Raw genomic sequence first — 20,605 nt, 5'->3', positions numbered from 1 at the left:
TGCTGCCACCCGTGCTTCACGGTTGGGATGGTGTTCTTCGGCTTGAAGCCTCCTTTTTTCTCCAAACATAACGATGGTCATTATGGCCAAACAGTTATTTTTTTGTTTCATCAGACCAGAGAGACATGTCTCCAAAAAGTACGATCTTTGTCTCATGTGCAGTTGCAATCCGTAGTCTGGCTTTTTTATGGCGGTTTTGTAGCAGTTGTTTTTTCCTTGCTGAGCGGACTTTCAGGTTAAGTCATATAAGGACTTTTTTACTGTGGATATAGATACTTTTGTACCCGTTTTCTCCAGCATCTCACAAGGTCCTTTGCTGTTGTTCTGGGATTGATTTGCACTTTTCGCACAAAGTACGTTCATCTCTAGGAGACAGAACGCGATCTTCTTCCTGAGCGGTATGAAGGCTGCGTGGTCCATGGTGTTTATACTTACGTACTATTGTTTGTAGATGAACGTGGTACCTTCATCGTTTGGAAATTGCTCCGAAGGATGAAAAGACTTGTGGAGGTCTACAATTTTTGTTCTGAGGTCTTGGTAATTTCTTTTGTTTCCCTGATGTGATGGTTTGAAGGTAGGCCTTGAAATACATCCAAAGGTACACCTCAATTGACTCAAATTATGTCAATAGCCTATGCAGAGCTTCTAAAGCCATGATATCATTTTCTGGAATTTTCCAAGCTGTTTAATGGCACAGTCAACTTAGTGTATGTAAACTTCTGACCCACTGGAATTGTTATTCAGTGTAATAATCTGCCTGTAAACAATTGTTTGAAAGGCTTGTGTCATGCACAACGTAGATGTCCCAACTGACTTGCCAAAACTATAATTTTGTGGAGTGTTTGAAAAATGAGTTATGACTCCAACCTAATTGTTTGTAAACTTCTGACTTCAACTGTCCCAGACTTTATTGTGTGTTATCCTTGATGGTTTTACTCAAGTGCATGTAATGGCTTTTTCAAGTTTTATGTGTGCTTGTTTTTCTAAATGGTTGATTAATAAACTAAACTACTGAACAAAAAATATAAAGCAAATGCAAGTGTTGGATCCATGTTTCATGGGCTGAAATAAAATATCCCAGAAATGTTCCATATGCACAAAAAGCTAATTTCTTATTTATTTTTTGTTTTCATCCCTGTTAGTAAGCATTTATCCTTTGCCAAGATAATCCATCCACCTGACAGGTGTTACATATCAAGAAGCTGATTAATCAGCATGCTCGTTACACAGGTGCACCTTGTAAATAAAAGGCCACTCTAAAATGTGCAGTTTTGCCACATAACACAATGCCACATGTGCAATTGGCATGCTGACTTCAGGAATGTCCACTAGAGCTGTTGCCAGGCATAAGCTAAGGACAACAAACACAATTGCATTTTATCGATGGCAATTTGAATGCACAGAGATACAGTGACGAGATCCTGAGGCCCATTGTTGTGCCATTCATCCGCCGCCATTACCTCATGTTTTTGCATGATAATGCACGGCCCCATGTCGCAAAGATCTGTACACATTTCCTGAAGCTCAAAATGTCCAAGTTCTTTCATGGACTGCATACTCACCAGGCATGTCACCCATTGAGCATGTTTGGGATGCTCTGGATCAACGTGTACRACAGCGTGTTTCAGTTCCCACTAATATCCAGCAACTTCGCGCAGCCATTGAAGAGGAGTGGGACAACGTTCCACAGGCCACAGTCAACAGCCTGATCAATTCTATTCAAGGGGGATATGTTGCGCTGCATTAGTCAAATGGTGGTCACACCAGATACTGACTAGTTTTCTGATCCACGCCCCTACTTTTTTTTTTTAAAGGTTCTGTGACCAACAGGTGCATATCTGTATTCCCAGTCATGTGATATCCATAGATTAGGGCGTAATACATTTATTTCAATTGTCCTTGAACCGCCCGCTTCGGGCTTTCATTGTTTGCCTTATTTCAGCACTGACGATACTATCTCATCCACAGAACAAGACCACATTCTCTCGTCTCTCTCTTTCCACCCAGGGACCCCTGGGGTGTTGCTTTAAAGTAACCAGTGACCCTTGAACGACATTGCGGAATCCGACTGCATGGGATAGGTGGTGGTCGTGCTATGAATACTTTCATGCTCAGATGCTCGTCCCCATATTGGGAATGGAAATATCCTGGGCTTTGGCTAAGCTTCTGGGAGAGGGTTTCGATCTCCGGTCGCAAACTCCGGTCTCAACCCCTAGTTTATTATCCCCTATACCACAACTATTACCACAGAACACAATATTAAACACACACACAATAACTGGTAGAAATATATTCACCGGAGAAAAAACCTGTCTATATTATGCCAGTACTAGAATGACAGTGGAAAAAATTTATGAAATAATGTCAATGCTAGGTTTTGTTTATTTAATTAGGACAGACGACAGTAATTTAAAAAATATGTTTYGCAATGAGAATTAGAATGAGTGTTCAATTGGACAAGTCCTGGTAGTTCCTCACTGTTCCAGTGTTTTCTTCCATTCTCTCTCCCCCAGGGCCTTGTGATTGAGCGCATCGGCAGAAGACCCCTCCTCATCTTCGGCTTCAGCGCCATGGCCTTCTTCTTTGGCCTTCTCACTGTGTTCCTCAATTTCCAGGTCAGTGCAGCCTATCCACTGTGCAACACACACTCCTCTGAGTCATGTCTACATGTCAACCGCATCAGTGAACAGGTTGCTGTCTTTTATTAAGACTGGAATTCAATGAAGTTATGAATCCAGAGTGACATTGTTGTCCTTGGGCTGTTAAAATTCCCAAAGAAATGCAAAATGCCTGCTACAAGCCTTGATTCTTGACAGTTTCATAAATGCCCTGGAATATAACCGCTTGATATCATGCAATAGGTGTTTTTGGAACCAATATGGAGGTTCTAAAAACGATAACCAAGTAAATATTAAGAGTTTATTTCCAAGACGCCATATCTACCAATTTGTCACTTTTTTTTTTATCATCAGAAATGATTGCCTATGGGAACCTTCATTTGTGTACATATTACTGCTCTCAGATTTTTTATGACTTTTTCTTTTGCAAAACACTATATAGTGCTTTCGGCAAGTATTCAGACCCCTTGACTTTTTAAACTTTTTGTTACGTTACAGCCTTATTCTAAAATATATTGAATACCGCTTTAATGACAATACCTTTAATGACAAAGTAACAACAGGTTTTTAGAAATGTTTGCAAATGTATTTATATATAATAAACAGAAATACTTTATTTACAGAAGACTTCAGACCCTTTGCTATGAGACTCGAAATTGACTTAGGTGCATCCTGTTTCGATTGATCATCCTTGAGATGTTTCTACAACTTGGAGTCCACCTGTGGTAAATTCAAGTGATTGGACGAAGATTTGGAAAGGCACACACCTGTCTATATAAGGTCCCAAATTGACAGTGTATGTCAGAGCAAAAACCAAGCCATGTGGTCGAAGGAATTGTCTGTAAGCTCTGAGACAGGATTGTGTTGAGGCACAGATCTGGAGAAAGGTTCCAAAACATTTCTGCAGCATTGAAGGTCCCCAAGAACACAGTGACCTACATCATTCTTAAATGGAAGAAGTTTGGAACCACCAAGACTCTTCCTAGAGCTGACCGCCCGGCCAAACTGAGCAATCAGGGGAGAAGGGCCTTGGTCAAGGTGACCAAGAACCCGATGGTCACTCTGACAGAGCTCTAGAGTTCCTCTGTGGAGATGGGAGAACTTTCCAGAAKGACAATCATCTCCACCAATCATGCCTTTTTGGTAGAGTGGCCAGACGGAAGCCACTCCTCAGTAAAAGGTACATGACAGCCCRCTTGGAGTTTGCCAAAAGGCAGCTAAAGACTCTCAGACCATGAGAAACAAGATCATTCTCTGTTCTGATGAAACCAAAATGTAACTCTTTGGCCTGAATGCCAAGGGTCACGTCTGGAGGAAACCTGGCACCATCCCTAAGGTGAAGCATGGTGGTGGCAGCATCACGCTGTAGGGATGTTATTCAGCGGCAGGGACTAGGAAACTAGTCAGGATCGAGGCAAATATGAACAGAGCAAAGTACAGAGAGATCCTTGATGAAAACCTGCTCAGGACCTCAGAAWGKGGCGAAGGTTCACCTTCCAACAGGACAATGACCCTAAGCACACAGCCAAGACAACGAAGGAGTGGCATCGGGACAAGTCTCTGAATGTCCTTGAGTGGCYTGGCCAGAGCCCTGACTTCAGCCCGATCTAACATTTTTGGAGAGACCTGAAAATAGCTGTGCAGCAACGCTCCCCATCCAACCTGACAGAACTTGAGASGATCTGCAGAGAAGAATGAGAGAAACTCCCCAAATACAGGTGTGCCAAGCTTGTAGCGTCATACCCAAGAAGACTTGAGGCTGTAATCGTTGCCAAAGGTGCTTCAACAAAGTACTGAGTAAAGGGTCTGAATACTTATGTCCATGATATTTCAGATAAAACTATTAATACATTTTAGAATAAGGCTTTAAYGTAACAGAATGTGGAAAAAGTCTTGGTCTGAATACTTTAGTATTCCTAGGCTGGCGTGGTTACACGTGGTCAGCGTTTTTGAGGCCAGTTGGACGTACTGCCAAATTCTCTAAAACGATGTTGGAGGCGCCTTCTGGTATATAAATTAACATTAAATTATCTGAAAACAGCTCTGGTGGACAATTCCATCAATCAGCATGCCAATTACATGCTGCCACAAAACTTGAGACATCTGTGGCATTTTGTTGTGTAACAAAACTGCACATTTTTTTGTTGCCTTTTATAATCCCCACTTCAAGGTGCAGCTGTGTAAAGATCATGCTGTTTGATCAGCTTCTTGATATGCCACACCTGTCAGGTGGATTGATTATCTTGGCAAAGGAGAAATGCTCACTAACAGGGATTTTAAACAAATTTGTGCTCAAAATGTGAAAGAAATATGCTTTTTGTGCGTATGAAAGAATTCTGGGATCTTTTATTTCAGCTCATGAACATGAGACCAACACTTTACATGTTGCGTTTTATATTTTTGTCCAGTGGAGTTTAAAAAAGGGTTTGTTCTGGCCACATATTCTGAAGACTTGGGTTCCAGCCACCCTTACAAAAAAAACACATGTCAAATTTGCAGTTTCAGATGTGAAATAGCATTTTTGACACGTTGAGCTTAAATGTCATATGTGAAACCTTGTTTTCATGTTCACATGTTAACACCACATTTTCACATGTGAGGAGAATAACATGTTTTCACCTCACATGTGATTTGTGGTTTCACTTGAAATTAGCAGCTTCAAATGTTAAACTTTCACATGTGAGAAACATATTTGCAGTGTCACATGTGAAAAAAGCTTGTGTGTGTGTGTGTCACGATCGTCATAATGATTGGACCAAGATGCAGCGTGGTATGTTTCCATCCCTTTTATTAGGGAGAGAACTCAAAGAACAAAAACAATAACGCGAACCAAACGAAACGTGAAGCTCAAAATAGTTCTAACAGGCAACTATACATAGTCAAGATCCCACAAAGCACAATGGCTAGCTAAATATGATCCCCAATCAGAGATAACGATAAACAGCTGCCTCTGATTGGGAACCATACCAGGCCAACATAGAAATACAATTCACCTAGATAACCCACCCTTAATCACACCCCGACCTAACCAACATAGAGAATAAAAAGTTCTCTATGGTCAGGGCGTGACAGTGTGAAGAAMTTTTTGCAGTTTCACTTGGAAGAAAACTCCACATTTACTTCAATGTTTGCAAACAAATGAAATGTAAACAAACACTGTATGTCCTAAAAACATGGTTAAAACAATAGTCTATGGATTTGAGTGGTTGCATTTCTCCAGCCCCATCCCTCAGCGTTTTACCAAAACTGTGGTGGGGTGAACACGTGGTTCATGTTTTAATTAAGTTTTGCCACTTTAAACACCTTTAAAAGATTAACAGTGTTATTATATGGTGCAATCCTCTAGTTAGTTACTTTTGTGTCAATAATATCAATCAAAACTTCAAGAACAACATTTCTTTGTATTGCAAACAAGAATAATACAATTGAAAGCATAATATTAACCCAAAAGTATTGAKAGCAAAACAAAATATTGCAAGGAAATCGTTTATGCAAAAAAAAAGTTTTCAATTAATAATTGGTTATGATAAATGCCTCCCTCTTTCTTGCAATTTTACCTCTTTGGTTATCTTACCCTGAGCATTGCTGTCGCGGCCTTTTTTCCAGTTGGAAGTATTGCCACATTAATTCCGGCACGATAGCATCATGCGTTCCTCTGCTGGCATCTGAAGCTRAGCAGGGTTAGTCCTGATTGGTCCCTGGATGGGAGACCAGATGTAGCTGGAAGTGGTGAAAAATAAACGTGTAGGAAAATGTTTTAAAACATTTGAAAAATGTACTCTTGAAACTTCACACGTCTGAAAACCATGTGTCTGACTCGTGAGAAAAATAGTCAGAACTTTTTTTTGTAAGGGCGTGCCAACAGTGCATAACTACACAGCATCACTTTCACTCACAACAAGTATCTATTCAACTTTTACATTAATCAACCAGCTGTGTTTATTCAACAGTCAGTCATGTCATCCACATTGAGTGTCTGTTTTGTTTGACTCCTGCCACGTGATCGAACGCCTTGGTTGAGACGCAATACTGCAGCTAGTCTCACTAACCCCAACATTGGAATACACCAAAATGAACAAACAGAGCAAAACTTTACTCTGAACATTAGAACTTTGAGATGGGTGCACTGTTTATAGATATACAACTGAAATACTTATTCTAAATGAAGTGTACAGACTCTGGAGAAATAATGCTGCTCCCTTACTTTCTCTTTCTCTCTTACAGGACCAATATTCATGGATGCCCTATCTCAGTTTCACCTGTATATTGGCTGTAATTGCCTCCTTCTGCTCCGGTCCAGGTAAAGCTACAGWTTTGGGTTCTCTCTCTCTCKCTCTCCTGTTGCGATAGAAGTTGAATTGAAGTACTGTATGTGCAAGCTTGCTGGGTATAGTTTTAGATTAGCATCATGTATGAAGTGAGACAATGATTAGGAAATGCTGACATATTTTCACACCCTCTGACCATTCGGACCTAGCGTTTATCGGAAATCAAACCTAATTGCCATAGTTACTACTCTTGGAAGGCGTTCCAGTGTACTTAAACATATTGGATGAGTAAGACCGCCACTGTGCCAGTGAGAAGAGTCACCATGGCAGGTGCTGCAATAGATTAGCACATCAATTAGCAGGCAACCCTTGGCRTTGCTATTCTTTTTAGCGCATGCTATGCATATGGTATCAGGTGTGCTCAACGGAGATGCACGATTGAAGGTGTGTGCAAAGTTTCAAAGGTAGCCTGTTACCGAGCATTTACATACCATTTGAATAGCAACACCCGCTGGGAKGCTTGATCCACGAGCCCACTCCCTTTCATCCGCCCCGGAACGGCGAGTAAACCTGGAGCAGCGGGAACCGATGTGGGATCTGGGAATCACCTTACCACCCACCTGCAGTGACTTCAACGTAATTGGTTCTGATATGATTTATGGCATAGCACATCAAATGAGCTCCTCCCATACGGAAAAGTAATATGCTTATATGTTTTATATGGGCATATGGCATATTCATATATGGTGTATATGTATCCACACACATAGTACATATAAGTACATACACACTGAGTGTAGAAAACATTAGGAACACCTACTCTTTCCATGACATAAACTGACCAGGTGAAAGCTATGATTCCTTATTGATGTCACCTCTTAAATCTGCTTCAATTAGTGTAGATGAAGGGGAGGAGACAGGTTAAAGAAGGATTTTTAAGCCTTGAGACAATTGAGACATGGATTGTGTATGTGTGACATTCAGCGGGTGAATGGGCAAGACAAGATTTAAGTGCCTTTTGAAAGGGGAACTGCAATACTGCTGGGTTTTTCACGCTCAACAGTTTCCCYGTGTGTATCAAGAATGGTCCACCACCCAAAGGACATCCAGCCATTGGCAGGACAGTGGTCGAAAACGGGTAATTGATGAAAGAAGACAAAAGAGGCTGACACGAATTGTGCAGAGCAACAGACGGGCTCCACTTACAGTAGTCAACTGACAGTCCAAGTACAACATTGGTGCCCATAAAAGAAAACACAACTCGTCGTGCCTTGACACAAACAAGGTCAAAAGAAACTGCTTGCAGTGGGCTAAAGAACAAAAACACWGGACACTGGAGAATTGGAAAAACATTGCCTGGTTCCTGCTGTTTCACGCTGTTGGGAGGACTATGGTATGGAGAAAACCACATGAGTACATGCATCCATCATGCCACGTGTCAATATTGCAGGCTGGTGGTGGCAGTGTGATGGTGTCGGTTGTGTTTTCATGGCCCACATTGGGCCACTTGATAAAAGTGGAGCAAAGCTAAAATGCCACAGCATATCCGAACATCATTGCCGATCACGTGCATCCCTTTGTCAGCAGTGTTTCCATCGGCAAATRTCTTTTTTTCAGCAGTATAATGCCCCATGCCAAGGATTATCCAGGAATGGTTCCATGAACATGACAGTGAATTCAGCTTACTGCAGTGGTCTGCCCAGTCACCAGATCTCAATCCAATTGAGTATCTGTTGGATAAGATGGAACGAGCTATTCGGAGCAGAAATCCACTACGGGCCAACTTGACACAACTGTGGGAGGCATTGGAGTCAACATGGCCAGCATCCTTGTGGAATGCTTTCGACACCTTGTAGAGTCCATGCCCGATGAATTGAGGATGTTCTGAGGTAAAAGAGGGTGCAACTCAGTATTTTGTACACTGTGTACGTCACATATATGTTGAAATATACAATAATTGGTTGGTTTCCTATATGTGACATATTTCTGCCTTATATACATACAGTATATATGTGCATATATGTATAATGTGTGTGACACGTAGTATTAAAATGTTTATTATATATACAGTACCAGTCAAAGGTTTGAACACACCTACTCATTCAAGGGTTTTTCTTTATTTTTACTATTAAAAATGCGGAGCTATACAGAGCCCTCTGTTATCGTTACAACATTTGGAAGGCGCACGGCTTCACCGAACGGAGCTCGATTTGACGTCCGCAAGCCTCTGGACCACATTGCCGGAACAAGCATAAATCGGCTGTTATACAACTCCCCAGACAACACACCGTGTTCAAAATGAAAACTGCAAACAGAGCTCGTGCTGTTACGTGTTACGGTGACTGCATTGCCACCACACTGGCATAGCCGCAGGAAGTTGGGGTTCTCCAAAAATATTATTATTTGAAAAATATATAATTTGTGGGTCTTTACTAGTCCTGTATTAGTGGACCGATATAGCCGTCTGTAGAAGGGGATTATGCATTTTTTTGCATCGCAAGATAGTTCTCAATTAAACATGTTGTGAGCTACACATTTTTTCTAGCTTTCAAATAGGCACATTCTTCTCTCCTCTCCCCTGCAACTCTTCCCAGGTCCTTAGTGTAAAAGAGAAAGTACTATATTCTGTCAATATTCTGTCAATAAACCTAGGAAAATAATGGTTAATAAACAACTCCAAGGGCGTCCCTAAAAAAATTGTTTTCTCCTTTTTTTTCTTCTTTTCACTCTCAAAATTACAATTGGTCATAGTGAATTGTTTTTATTGGATGTTCTGAGTCCATGTCAATGCTTAAATCAGTTCAGAAGACAATTTTTGGGGGTCTGAAAGATAACAAACAAATGTAGACTTTGTTTTGGTGTAAATCTCCTTTAATTGTGCATCTAGCGAGTGAGGAATGTACTGGTAAAGCAGTGGTTCTGTACTGCTGCWGCTCATTTCATGGTAAAGTTTGCAAATAACAAATAGTAAATACAAATTATATACTTACTTATGATATACTTCTGCCAGGTAAGCCTACTTTGCAGTTAACATTTCATTGAGAAGGTTTTGGGGAAAGTATTTCCGTCAACCCACAAGATGGTTATCACATCTATCACTGGCAGTGATAGACAAATGCACGCACCACACACACAGACAGGGGCAATATTGCTGGAAATATATTGGCAGATATTGTGTTATGTTTGGCTTTTTAAGCCAATAATGGCTAACCAGGGGTGGGATAATGTAAATGTTGSGTTAATTAGGGGAGCTGTGTCTAAATCTTGTGAGTTTTGTTTATGATAGTTTGTTGTGGAAAACATGAAAAATTGCATGTACTTTCTGAATTGATTGGCGAGCTACTCATATGTGGGCTGCGAGCTACTGGTAGCTTTTCGATTGACCTGTTGGAGACCCCTGCTCTAACCACTCTGACATAAATGCAAATGCAATCGAAAATCACATGAAACACTTATCATCAAAACAGTATCATGCTTTTAAAACTTGCCTTACTGCGATTGATCAATTTGAAGAAAGAAATTCAACAACAGGTTTAAACTAAGTATGGTCGTTGTGGATGTTGTTTCAAAGCCGAACACAATGAAATGGACAGCAATTAATTCAAAACACCCATGGAGAGCCCATGGATTACAGAGTTTGGGTGAATTTATCTGTCATGCAACGAGAGGCTGCAGGCTCCTCAAACAGTGGTTGATGCATGGAGTGCAAACTGGCAGAAAGCTGCCTCCATGTGCATAGCATACGGACGACATGTCCTTTTTCCCCTGCCTATTATAATGGGCCATTCTAAGTCAAAAACAAATTTGACATATTAGTAAATACAAGATTAAATTGAGAATAGTGTAATGGATGAAAACATGTAGGGCCAGCTCCAGGCATAAGCGATATAAGCGGTCACTTAGGGCCCTGCCGCTAGGGGGGAGCTCAGTTGTGGTCTCAACTTACTGTTGAGAGTTAGAATAGTAGAATACACAAGGTGTAAGTTTGAAATCTGGTTGCGCATCAGCAGTTATCTTGTTTTGTTAGTCACTGACAGTCACTCAATTAGCAAAGTCAGCTAACAATTTTAAGATTGGTAAGTTAGTCTAGCCAGTTATCTAAACTTAGAATCGTGGCTGAATACTGACTGGGCACATAGTGCACGTGCCCAGGGGCCCTGACTTCCAGGGGGCATAATGTGTAGAATTGCAGGAAATTTGTTTTAAAACTGAAGAAAAATTCTCTACATCCCATGGCAAAATGGGTAGAATTGCAGGATATTAGCTTTAAAACTGCAAAATAAATTCTCTGCCCCATGGCAAAATTTGTAGAAAATCTCACTTAGGGCCCCCAAAAGGCTTACTGAGAGAACAGCCTGAGGCAAGGAACAGTGTTTAAGCTTTTTTTTGTCACTTTCTGAAATCATCAATAGCCTGTAGTCGCATCATCAAATCAAATGTTATTTGTCGCATGCGCCGAATWAAACAAGTGTAGACCTTACCGTGTAATGCTTGCTTACTTACAAGCCCTTAACCAACAGTGCAGATCAAGAAGAGTTAAGAACATATTTACCAAATAAACTAAAGTAAAAAAAATATAAAAAGTAACACAATAACGAGGCGATATACAGGGTGTACCGGTACCGTGTCAGTGTGCGGGGGTACAGGTTAGAGGTAATTTGTACATGTAGTTACAGTTGAAGTCAGAAGTTTACATACACCTTAGCCAAATACATTTAAACTCCGTTTTTCACAGTTCCTGACATTTAATCCACGTAAACATTCCTTGTCTTAGGTCAGTTAGGATCACCACTTTATTTTAAGAATATGAAATGTCAGAATAATAGTAGAAAGAATTATTTCTTTCAGCTTTTATTTCTTTCATCACATTCCCAGTGGGTCAGAAGTTTACATAAACTCAATTAGTATTTGGTAGCATTGCCTTCAAATTGTTTAACTTTGGTCAAATGTTTCAGGTAGCCTTCCACAAGCTTCCCACAATAAGTTGGCCCATTCCTCCTGACAGAGCTGGTTAGGTTTGTAGGCCTCCTTGCTCACATGTACTTTTTCAGTTCTGCCCACACATTTTCTATGGGATTGAGGTCAGGGCTTTATGATGGCCATTCCAATACCTTGACTTTGTTGTCCTTAAGCCATTTTGCCACAACTTTGGAAGTATGCTTGGGGTCATTGTCCATTTGGAAGACCCATTTGCGACCAAGCTTTAACATCCTGACGGATGTCTTGAGATGTTGCTTCTATATATCCACCTAATTTTCCTACCTCATGATGCCATCTATTTTGTGAAGTGCGCCAGTCCCTCCTGCAGCAAAGCACCCCCACAACATGATGCTGCCACCCCCGTGCTTCACGGTGGGATGGTGTTCTTCGGCTTGCAAGCCTCCCCTTTTTCCTCCAAACATAACGATGGTCATTATGGCCAAACAGTTCTATTTTTGTTTCATCATACCATAGGACATTTATCCAAATAGTACGATCTTTGTCCCCATGTGCAGTTGCAATCCGTAGTCTGTTTTTTTTTAATGGCGGTTTTGGAGCAGTGGCTTCTTCCTCGCTGAGTGGCCTTTCAGGTTATGTCGATATAGGACTCGTTTTACTGTGGATATAGATACTTTTGTACCTGTTTCCTCCAGCATCTTCACAAGGTCCTTTGCTGCTGTTCTGGGATTGATTTGCACTTTTCGCACCAAAGTACGATCTCTAGAAGACAGAACGTGTCTCTTTCTGAGCGGTATGACGGCTGCGTGGTCCCATGGTGTTTATACTTGCGTACTATTGTTTGTACAGATGAACGTGGTACTACCTTCAGGCGTTTGGAAATTGCTCCCAAGGATGAACCAGACTTGTGGAGGTGTACTTTTTCTCTGAGGTCTTGGCTGATTTCTTTTGATTTTCCCATGATGTCAAGCAAAGAGGCACTGAGTTTGAAGGTAGGCCTTTATATACATCCACAGGTACACCTCCAATTAACTCAAATKATGTCAATTAGCTTATCAGAAGCTTCTRAAGCCATGACATAATCTTCTGGAATTTTTCAAGCTTTTTAAAGGCACAGTCAACTTAGTGTATGTAAACTTCTGACCCACTGGAATTGTGATACAGTGAATTATAAGTGAAATAGTCTGTCTGTAAACAATTGTTGGAAAAATGACTTGTGTCATGCATAAAGTAGATGTCCTAACCGACTTGTCAAAACTATAGTTTGTTAAGAAGAAATTTGTGGAGTGGTTGAAACAGGAGTTTTAATGACTCCAACCTAATTGTATGTAAACTTCCGACTTCCACTGTAGGTGTGACGTGACTACGCATAGATAAACAGCGAGTAGCAGTAGTGTACAAAACAAATGCAGCCCATATACTTTGTTTGGATTTCTAAGACATTCTAAGGTTTGTATCATTCACATGCGTGGAGGCCTGGAGATGCTATACTGTATGTGTTTATGTTAATGACGGGTAAATTACCGTGAGACCGGCAGTCTTTTGTCGGAGAATGTAAGGCTATCTGTCCGACAATTGAAGCTCAACAGAAGTTGAGTGATGCAACAGGACAACGACCCAAAACACAGTAGTAAATCAACAACAGAATGGCTTTAACAGAAGAAAATACACCTTCTGGATTGGTCAGAGTCCTGACCTCAACCCAATTGAGATGCTGTGGCATGACCTTGAGCGGTTCACACCAGACATACCAAGAACATTGCTGAACTGAAACTATTTTGTAAAGAGGAATGGTCCAAAATTCCTCCTGACCCGCAGCTACAGAAAATGTTTGGTTGAGGTTACTGCTGCCAAAGGAGGGTCAACCAGTTATCAAATCCAAGGGTTCACATTCTTTTTACACCATACACTGTGAATGTTTACACAGTGTGTTCAATAAAGACATGACAACGTATAATTGTTTGTGTGTAATTAGATTTAGCAGACTGTTTGTCTATTGTTGTGAATTAGATGAAGATCAGATCAAATTTCATGACCAATTTATGCAGAAATCCAGGTAATTCTAAAGTGTTCACGTACTTTTTCTTGCCACTGTATGTAGTGGGTAAAACAATATGTAAACGTTATTAAAGTGACCTGTGTTCATTGACTATGTACATAGGGCAGCAGTCTCTAAGGYGCAGGGTAGAGTACCGGGTGATTGCCTGCTAGTAACAGTGACTGAGTTCAGGACAGAGTATTGGGCAGAGGCCAGCTAGTGGTGAATATTTAACAATCTGATGGCCTAGAGATAAAAGCTGTTTTTCAGTCTCTCGGTACCAACTTGGATGCACCTGTGCTGTCTCAGCCTTTTAGATGGTAGTGGGGTGAACAGGCCATGGCTCGGGTAGCTGAGGACCTTGATGATATTCTTGGCCTTCATGTGACACCGGGTGCTGTAGATGTACTATAGGGCAGGCAGTGTGGCCCCGGTGATGCRTTGGGCAGACCTCACCACCCTCTGGAGARCACTGCAGTTGCGGACGGTGCAATTGCTGTACCAGGCGGTGATACAGCCCGACAGGATGCTCTCAATCGTGCATCTGTAGAAGTTTGTGAGAGTTTCAGGGGCCAGGCCGAATTTCTTCAGCCTCCTAAGTTTGAAGAGGTGCTGTTGCGCCTTCTTCACCACACTGTCTGGATGGGCCATTTCAACTTGAAGCTCTTCACAAGTGTTCAAAATAATTGTGTAGAACACTTTCTAAAAGTCTAAAGTAATCCGATGGTGGCTAGAGTTGTGCGTCCCACCATGTTTGTTTATTCTGGGTGTCAACCAAAGATAAAACAAGGTGACAAGATGAGTTGGGTCTGTTTAGGGCTGTGGCCGTCATGAAATTGTCAGCTGGTTTGTCAAGAGGTGAGTGTAGCTGGTGCATCGAAGTCAGGCGCAGGAGAGCGGAGATGAGTGGACAAAGCACTTTACTAAGGCAATCGTTTGCAAAGAATGCAACTGCGTCACAAAACAAATGCCCAACGAACCAGAGGCAGCACAAAGTACAAAAACACAAGTAAAAAGTATAGGCTGCCACAAAGCACGGGTAATAAAATAAACCTGCCGCAAACGTGCCAACATCAACAATAAACAATTACACACAGACATGGGGGGAACAGAGGGTTAAATACACTACATGTAATGAGGGAATGATGACCAGGTGTGTGGAAAACAAGACAAATGGAAAATGAAAGGTGTTTAGTGTTTTACGTATCGTAGACTCGTCAACAGAGATGTTAGCATGTTCCAGAGATTTCTGTAAGCCTTTAGCTGACACTCTAGGATTCTTCTTAACCTCATTGATCAWTCTGCGCTGTGSTCTTGCAGTYATCTTTGCAGGACAGCCACTCCTAGGAAGAGTAGCAACAGTGCTGAACTTTCTCCATTGATAGTGTAAGGAGTGCGTACTGGCGGCAGAGAAGTCAGACGCAGGAGAACAAAAACTGTTTCCAAACGGCGTAGTTTAATAATAAAAAACTCACCGGAAAACAGAACAATCAAATAATGGGTACATAACCCGACRCACACCAGGACAGACGTGCASAAGCACTTACAATAAACAATCACCGACAAGGACATGAGGGGGAACAGAGGGTTAAATACACAACATGTAATTGATGGGATTGGAACCAGGTGTGATACAAGACAAAACCAAAGGAAAATGAAAAGAGGATCAGCGATGGCTAGAAGGTCGGTGACTTCGACCGCTGAACAAGGAGAGGGTCCAACTTCGGCGGAAGTCGTGACATATACTGTAGACAATTTATCTTACCGTGGACTGATGAACATCAAGGCTTTTAGAGATACTTTTGTAACCATTTCCAGCTTTATACAAGTCAACAATTCTTAATCTTAGGACTTCTGAGATCTCTTTTGTTCGAGGCATGGTTCACATCAGGCAATGCTTCATGTGAATAGCAAACTCACATTTTGTGAGTGTTTTTTATATGCAGGGCAGCTCTAACCAACATCTCCAATCTCGTCTCATTGATTGGACTCCAGGTTAGCTGACTCCTGACTCCAATTATCTTTTGGAGAAGTCATTACCCTAGGGGTTCACATACTTTYCCCAACCTACACTGTGAATGTTTAAATTATGTATTCAATATAGACAAGAAAATTACAATCATGTGTGTGTTATTTGTTTAAGCCACTGTGTTTGTCTATTGTTGTGACTTAGAGGAAGATCAGATCACATTTTTTTGACMAATTTATGCAGAAATCCAGGTAATTCCAAAGGGTTCACATACTTTTTATTGCAACTGTATGTATGTACTGTATTCTAGTCAATGGGGAGAAAGGTTAAAGAAGGATTTTTAAGCCTTGAGACATGGATTGTGTATGTGTGCCATTCAGATGGTGAATGGGCCAGATAAAATATTTAAGTGCATTTGAATGGGGTATGGTAGTAGGTGCCAGGCTCACCGGTTTGTGTCAAGAACTGAAAGGCTGCTGGGTTTTTCACGCTCAACAATTTCCTGTGTGTATCAAGAATTGTCCACCACCCAAAGAASATCTAGCCAACTTGACACAACTGTGGGAAGCATTGGAGTCAACATGGGCCAGCRTCCCTGTGGAACACTTTCAACACATTTTTCGACACCTTGTAGACAAATTGAGGCTGGGGGGTGCAACTAAATATTAGGAAGGTGTTCCTAATGTTTGGTGCACTCAGTGTATATTCTGGACTCTGACATTACTCGTTCTGATATTTCTTGATTACTTACATTTTGGGGGGTTTGTATTGTTAGGTATTTCTGCACTGTTGGAGCTAGAAACATAAGCATTTCACTGCACCTGCGATAACATTTGCAATATATGTGTACGAGACCAATACAATTTTATAATACAATTTCATTTGAATTTGACGATACCCGCAGTGTCAAATGTTCATTTGATCATATAATTATGTCCCAAGGCCTGCACAGCATATTATCTCCATTCAGTCTATGGAAACAAAGTAAGACAGAAACATTTGAAGAGTTATTGAGGTGTGCAAAACCAGTGAATATACACCCATGCATTGTGTAGGCAAAAACCATAACGTTAGCTACATCTCATTCAGTCTAGCTATATAGTGCTAATTGTAGGAATGGATGATAGAAGAAGCTTTATTAGCTAAATGTAACAAAAACCCATGGACATCTAACAATAACATAAGCTACAACCACAGGATAGGATTTGGGTTAGTTGTAATTATCTTTGCTAGCCACAACTGCTAGGGTGAAATGGTATGCTAGCTAGMTAATTTTACCGCCTAGCCAAAGGCCTAAAACAATTACTGTAGCATGCAACCATTATATACAAATATCAAAGTAACCATTCACAATGTAAATACACTTAARGCTTCCATATTTGCGCGAACCAACAAAATTCACATAGACATGTCAGTTATAGATCTGTCATGCTCATGGAAAGCAAGTCTAAGAAGCGGTTGATCGTTTCTATGTGCGCTATTTCTATGGCTCCCGTTTTTATGTTTTGTTTCTTTTACTTTCGGTTTTGTACACCAGCTTTAATTTTTTGCCTTGTTGCAAACTCCAGGCGTGCAGTCTTGTTCCTTTTTCTCAGGAGTGGCTTCTGTCTGGCAACTCTCCYATAAAGCCCAGGTTGGTGCAGTGCTGTAGAGACTGTTGTCCTTGTCAGCTAAGGAACTCTGTGGTTCTGTCATTGGGTTCTTGGTCATCAAGGTCCTTTTTGCCCGGTTGCTCAGTTTGGTCGGACAGCCKGCTCTAGGCAGAGTCTGAGTAGTTCCATATTTTGTCAATTTCCCATGATGGAGATTATTGTGCTCTGGGAAACTTTCAACACTCTAGAAATTGTTTTATACCCTTCCCCAGATATATGCCTCATCACAATTCTATCTCAGAGATCTACAGATAGATCCTTGGACTTTTTTTTCTCTGGCTGGTGTGTTTCTTTCTAAATCATGTGCAAACAATTTAATTGCTGCAGGTGGTCTTCAATAAAGTTGTAGCGACGTCTCAAGGATGATCAAAAAGGAAATTGGATGCACCTGAGCTCAATTTGGAGTGTCATAGCAAAGGGTGGTGAATGCTTACAGTACCAGTCAAAAGTTTGGACACACCTACTTATTCAAGGATTTTACTTTAGTTTGACTATTTTCTGCGCATTGCAGAATATATGAAGACATCAAAACTATGAAATAACACATATGGAATCATATAGTAAACAAAAAAATGTTCAACAAATCAAAATATATTTTAGATTTTAGATTCTTCAAAGTAGCCACCCTTTGCCTTGATGACAGCTTTGCACACTCTTGGCATTCTCTCAACCAGCTTCACCTGGAGTTATTTTCCAACAGTTTTGAAGGAGCTCCCACATATACTGAKCACTTGTTGGCTGCTTTTCCTTCACTCTGCGGTCCAACTCATCCCAAACCATCTCAATTGGGGTTGAGGTCGGGTGATTGATTCTATAAGATTTGGGTTAGGGGAGTCACTTGAAATTGTTTTAATTTAAATGGGTTCCCAGCTGAAAAAGTTGGAATACCACTGCTCTAAAGGGCAGCAGTTGTTGCTATTTTCCAATCTTAAGTAACCTTTGCAAACATTTGGCTATATTATATACATTGACATTTGAATCTTAAAACAAACGTACAGAAAGGGCTGSTTAGGGCCCCACTATTACCAAAGGGCCCCTCCAGAATGTATTTCTATTAGGGCAATTTGATTTAGCCTACTGTAATATTGTTGGATTCATTACCTCTGAAARGAACAAGTGAAATTGTAAAGGGATGTACACATTTTCTGTTGGAATCCACCCAACATGTGTTAAAGATATAAGAACACATTTTTTTTTTTTTTACTTCTAAGAGTACAAATGTTCTGAGTACATTTTGCATGATGAATACATATCCATATTCTTTATTTGTATGGTGGGTGTGAGATTTATTCATGTATATATTATACAAATATTTGATCATATTTGTTTATGTATGCAACGTTTATATAGGCCTTTGGGTTTTATATACAGTATATTGTCAAATGGCCAAATACTAGATGGCGAACAGCATCAAAGAAAACCTCATTAAGGGATGACCTTGAGACTGCTTTGTGCAAATGAGGAGCWGCATTGCTGTGAACAATTTACTTCACCATGGAAACCATGGCCCAGATATTTGAAAGTTGGACAAAAAAATAAGAAGTATCACATAGGCTGTCTTCAGTTTGCCATGATGCATTGCARTGGACGTTAAGTCCTTGTGCTTTCAGCTGAGCCAGTCAGGTGTAGGCTATCKCTCAATACGTACAGTGCTTTCAGAAAGTATTCATACCTCTTGACCTAATCCACATTTTGTAGTGTTACAGCCTGAATTCAAAATTGATTGAATTTTTTTTTATCTCACCCATCTACACACAATACCCCATAATGACAAAGTGAAAACATGTATTTTTTTATTTAAAATATTTAATTTACATAACTATTTATCTTCATCGCAGTGCTAGAGGCGTCACTACAGACCTGGGTTCAATCCTGGGCTGTGTCGCAGCCGGCCGCCACCRGGAGACTCATGAGGCGGCGCACAATTGGCCCAGCGTCGTCTGGGTTAGGGGAGGGTTTGGCCGGCCGGGATGTMCTTGTCCCATCACGCTCTAGCGACTCCTTGTGGTGGGACGGGCGCATGCATGCTGATTTYGGTCACCAGTTCTAYGGTGTTTCCTCCAACACACTGGTGTGGCTGGCTTCCGGGTTAAGCGAGCAGTGTGCCAAGAAGCAGTGTGGCTTGGCAGGATCGTGTTTGGAGGACGCATGGCTCTCGACCTTCGGCTCTCCCGAGTCCGTACGGGAGTTGCAGTGATGGGACAAGACTGTAACTACCAATTGGATCTAAAAAAAATACAAGTATTTGTTTTACCTTTGGCAGCGATTTCAGCTGTGAGTCTATCTGGGTAAATCTCTAAAGCCCCGTTTCCATTGGCACTTTGAAGTCAACCCAGGTTGGGCTGGCCTTGATGGGCTAGTTCAAATTGCATTTCCACTGCCTACAGAAATTAGAAATGATGTCATGTTGCTAGGTAGCCAATATGTGACTGCTGCTACTTCACTAATGTTGCTAGCTAGCGAACAAGATGGTGAATCATTTAATTCAGCCTCACCATGCTGTAACTAACGTTACCCCATCATCTCGCCAGTGCCAGCCAGACTCTGGGCCATGTATTTAGCTTGCTGATGTTAGCTARCTTGCTAAATGKTTAGCGTCATCGCTAGCATAACAGGCTAGCTGGCTAGCTTAATTCCTACCTTGCTTGCCATGGCATTGGCTATTAGCTAGCTTAATAACCAAGCAAACCAGACAACAGGTTTGATATGTAGCTAGCTAGCTTTCAATACGAGCTATCTAGCAAGAATTCCTGCTAGCAAGTTAGCTARCTTGTTTCAACTCTGATTTGCTAGCTAACATTAAGTAGTTAACATTTGAGGGCTGACTGTTCTCATAAAATTGTATTATGTAGTGCAACAATGAATGAAGGATCCAGCTATGCTGGTAATTCGTGTCATGGCTGATTACTGCAGTACTGCTTGTCCATGTGCTAGCTAACGGCAACAAGCCCAGACTAACTAGCTAAACATTGTGTCAGCATTCAGCATTGATCAGCTCGATGTTGGATAGTAACGGCATCATTAGCCCAAATTCTAATCGTGCTGGCACCAGTTGTGAAACTTGGCTGCGCTGGGCCTGGTTTCCCTCAACCCAGCTCGAATTTCAGAAATCCATTCGAGCC

The 20,605-nt window shown here is 41.1% G+C and overlaps 1 protein-coding gene across 1 annotated transcript in view; it reads left to right on the top strand.

Annotated features, from left to right (window-relative positions):
- Positions 1 to 20,605, top strand: part of slc2a9l2 (solute carrier family 2 member 9, like 2) — a 265,165-nt gene that overhangs the window by 114,775 nt on the left and 129,785 nt on the right. The window contains exons 9-10 of the mRNA XM_023985678.2: positions 2,514 to 2,615; positions 6,843 to 6,918. Coding sequence (XP_023841446.1) covers positions 2,514 to 2,615; positions 6,843 to 6,918 — 178 coding nt within the window. The remainder of the gene's footprint in view (positions 1 to 2,513; positions 2,616 to 6,842; positions 6,919 to 20,605) is intronic.

Source organism: Salvelinus sp. IW2-2015, linkage group LG1, assembly GCF_002910315.2.
Source record: "Salvelinus sp. IW2-2015 linkage group LG1, ASM291031v2, whole genome shotgun sequence".
NCBI classification, from domain to species: Eukaryota; Metazoa; Chordata; class Actinopteri; order Salmoniformes; family Salmonidae; genus Salvelinus; species Salvelinus sp. IW2-2015.
Note: the sequence above shows the minus strand (reverse complement) of the source record. Positions and strands in the feature narration are given on the sequence as shown.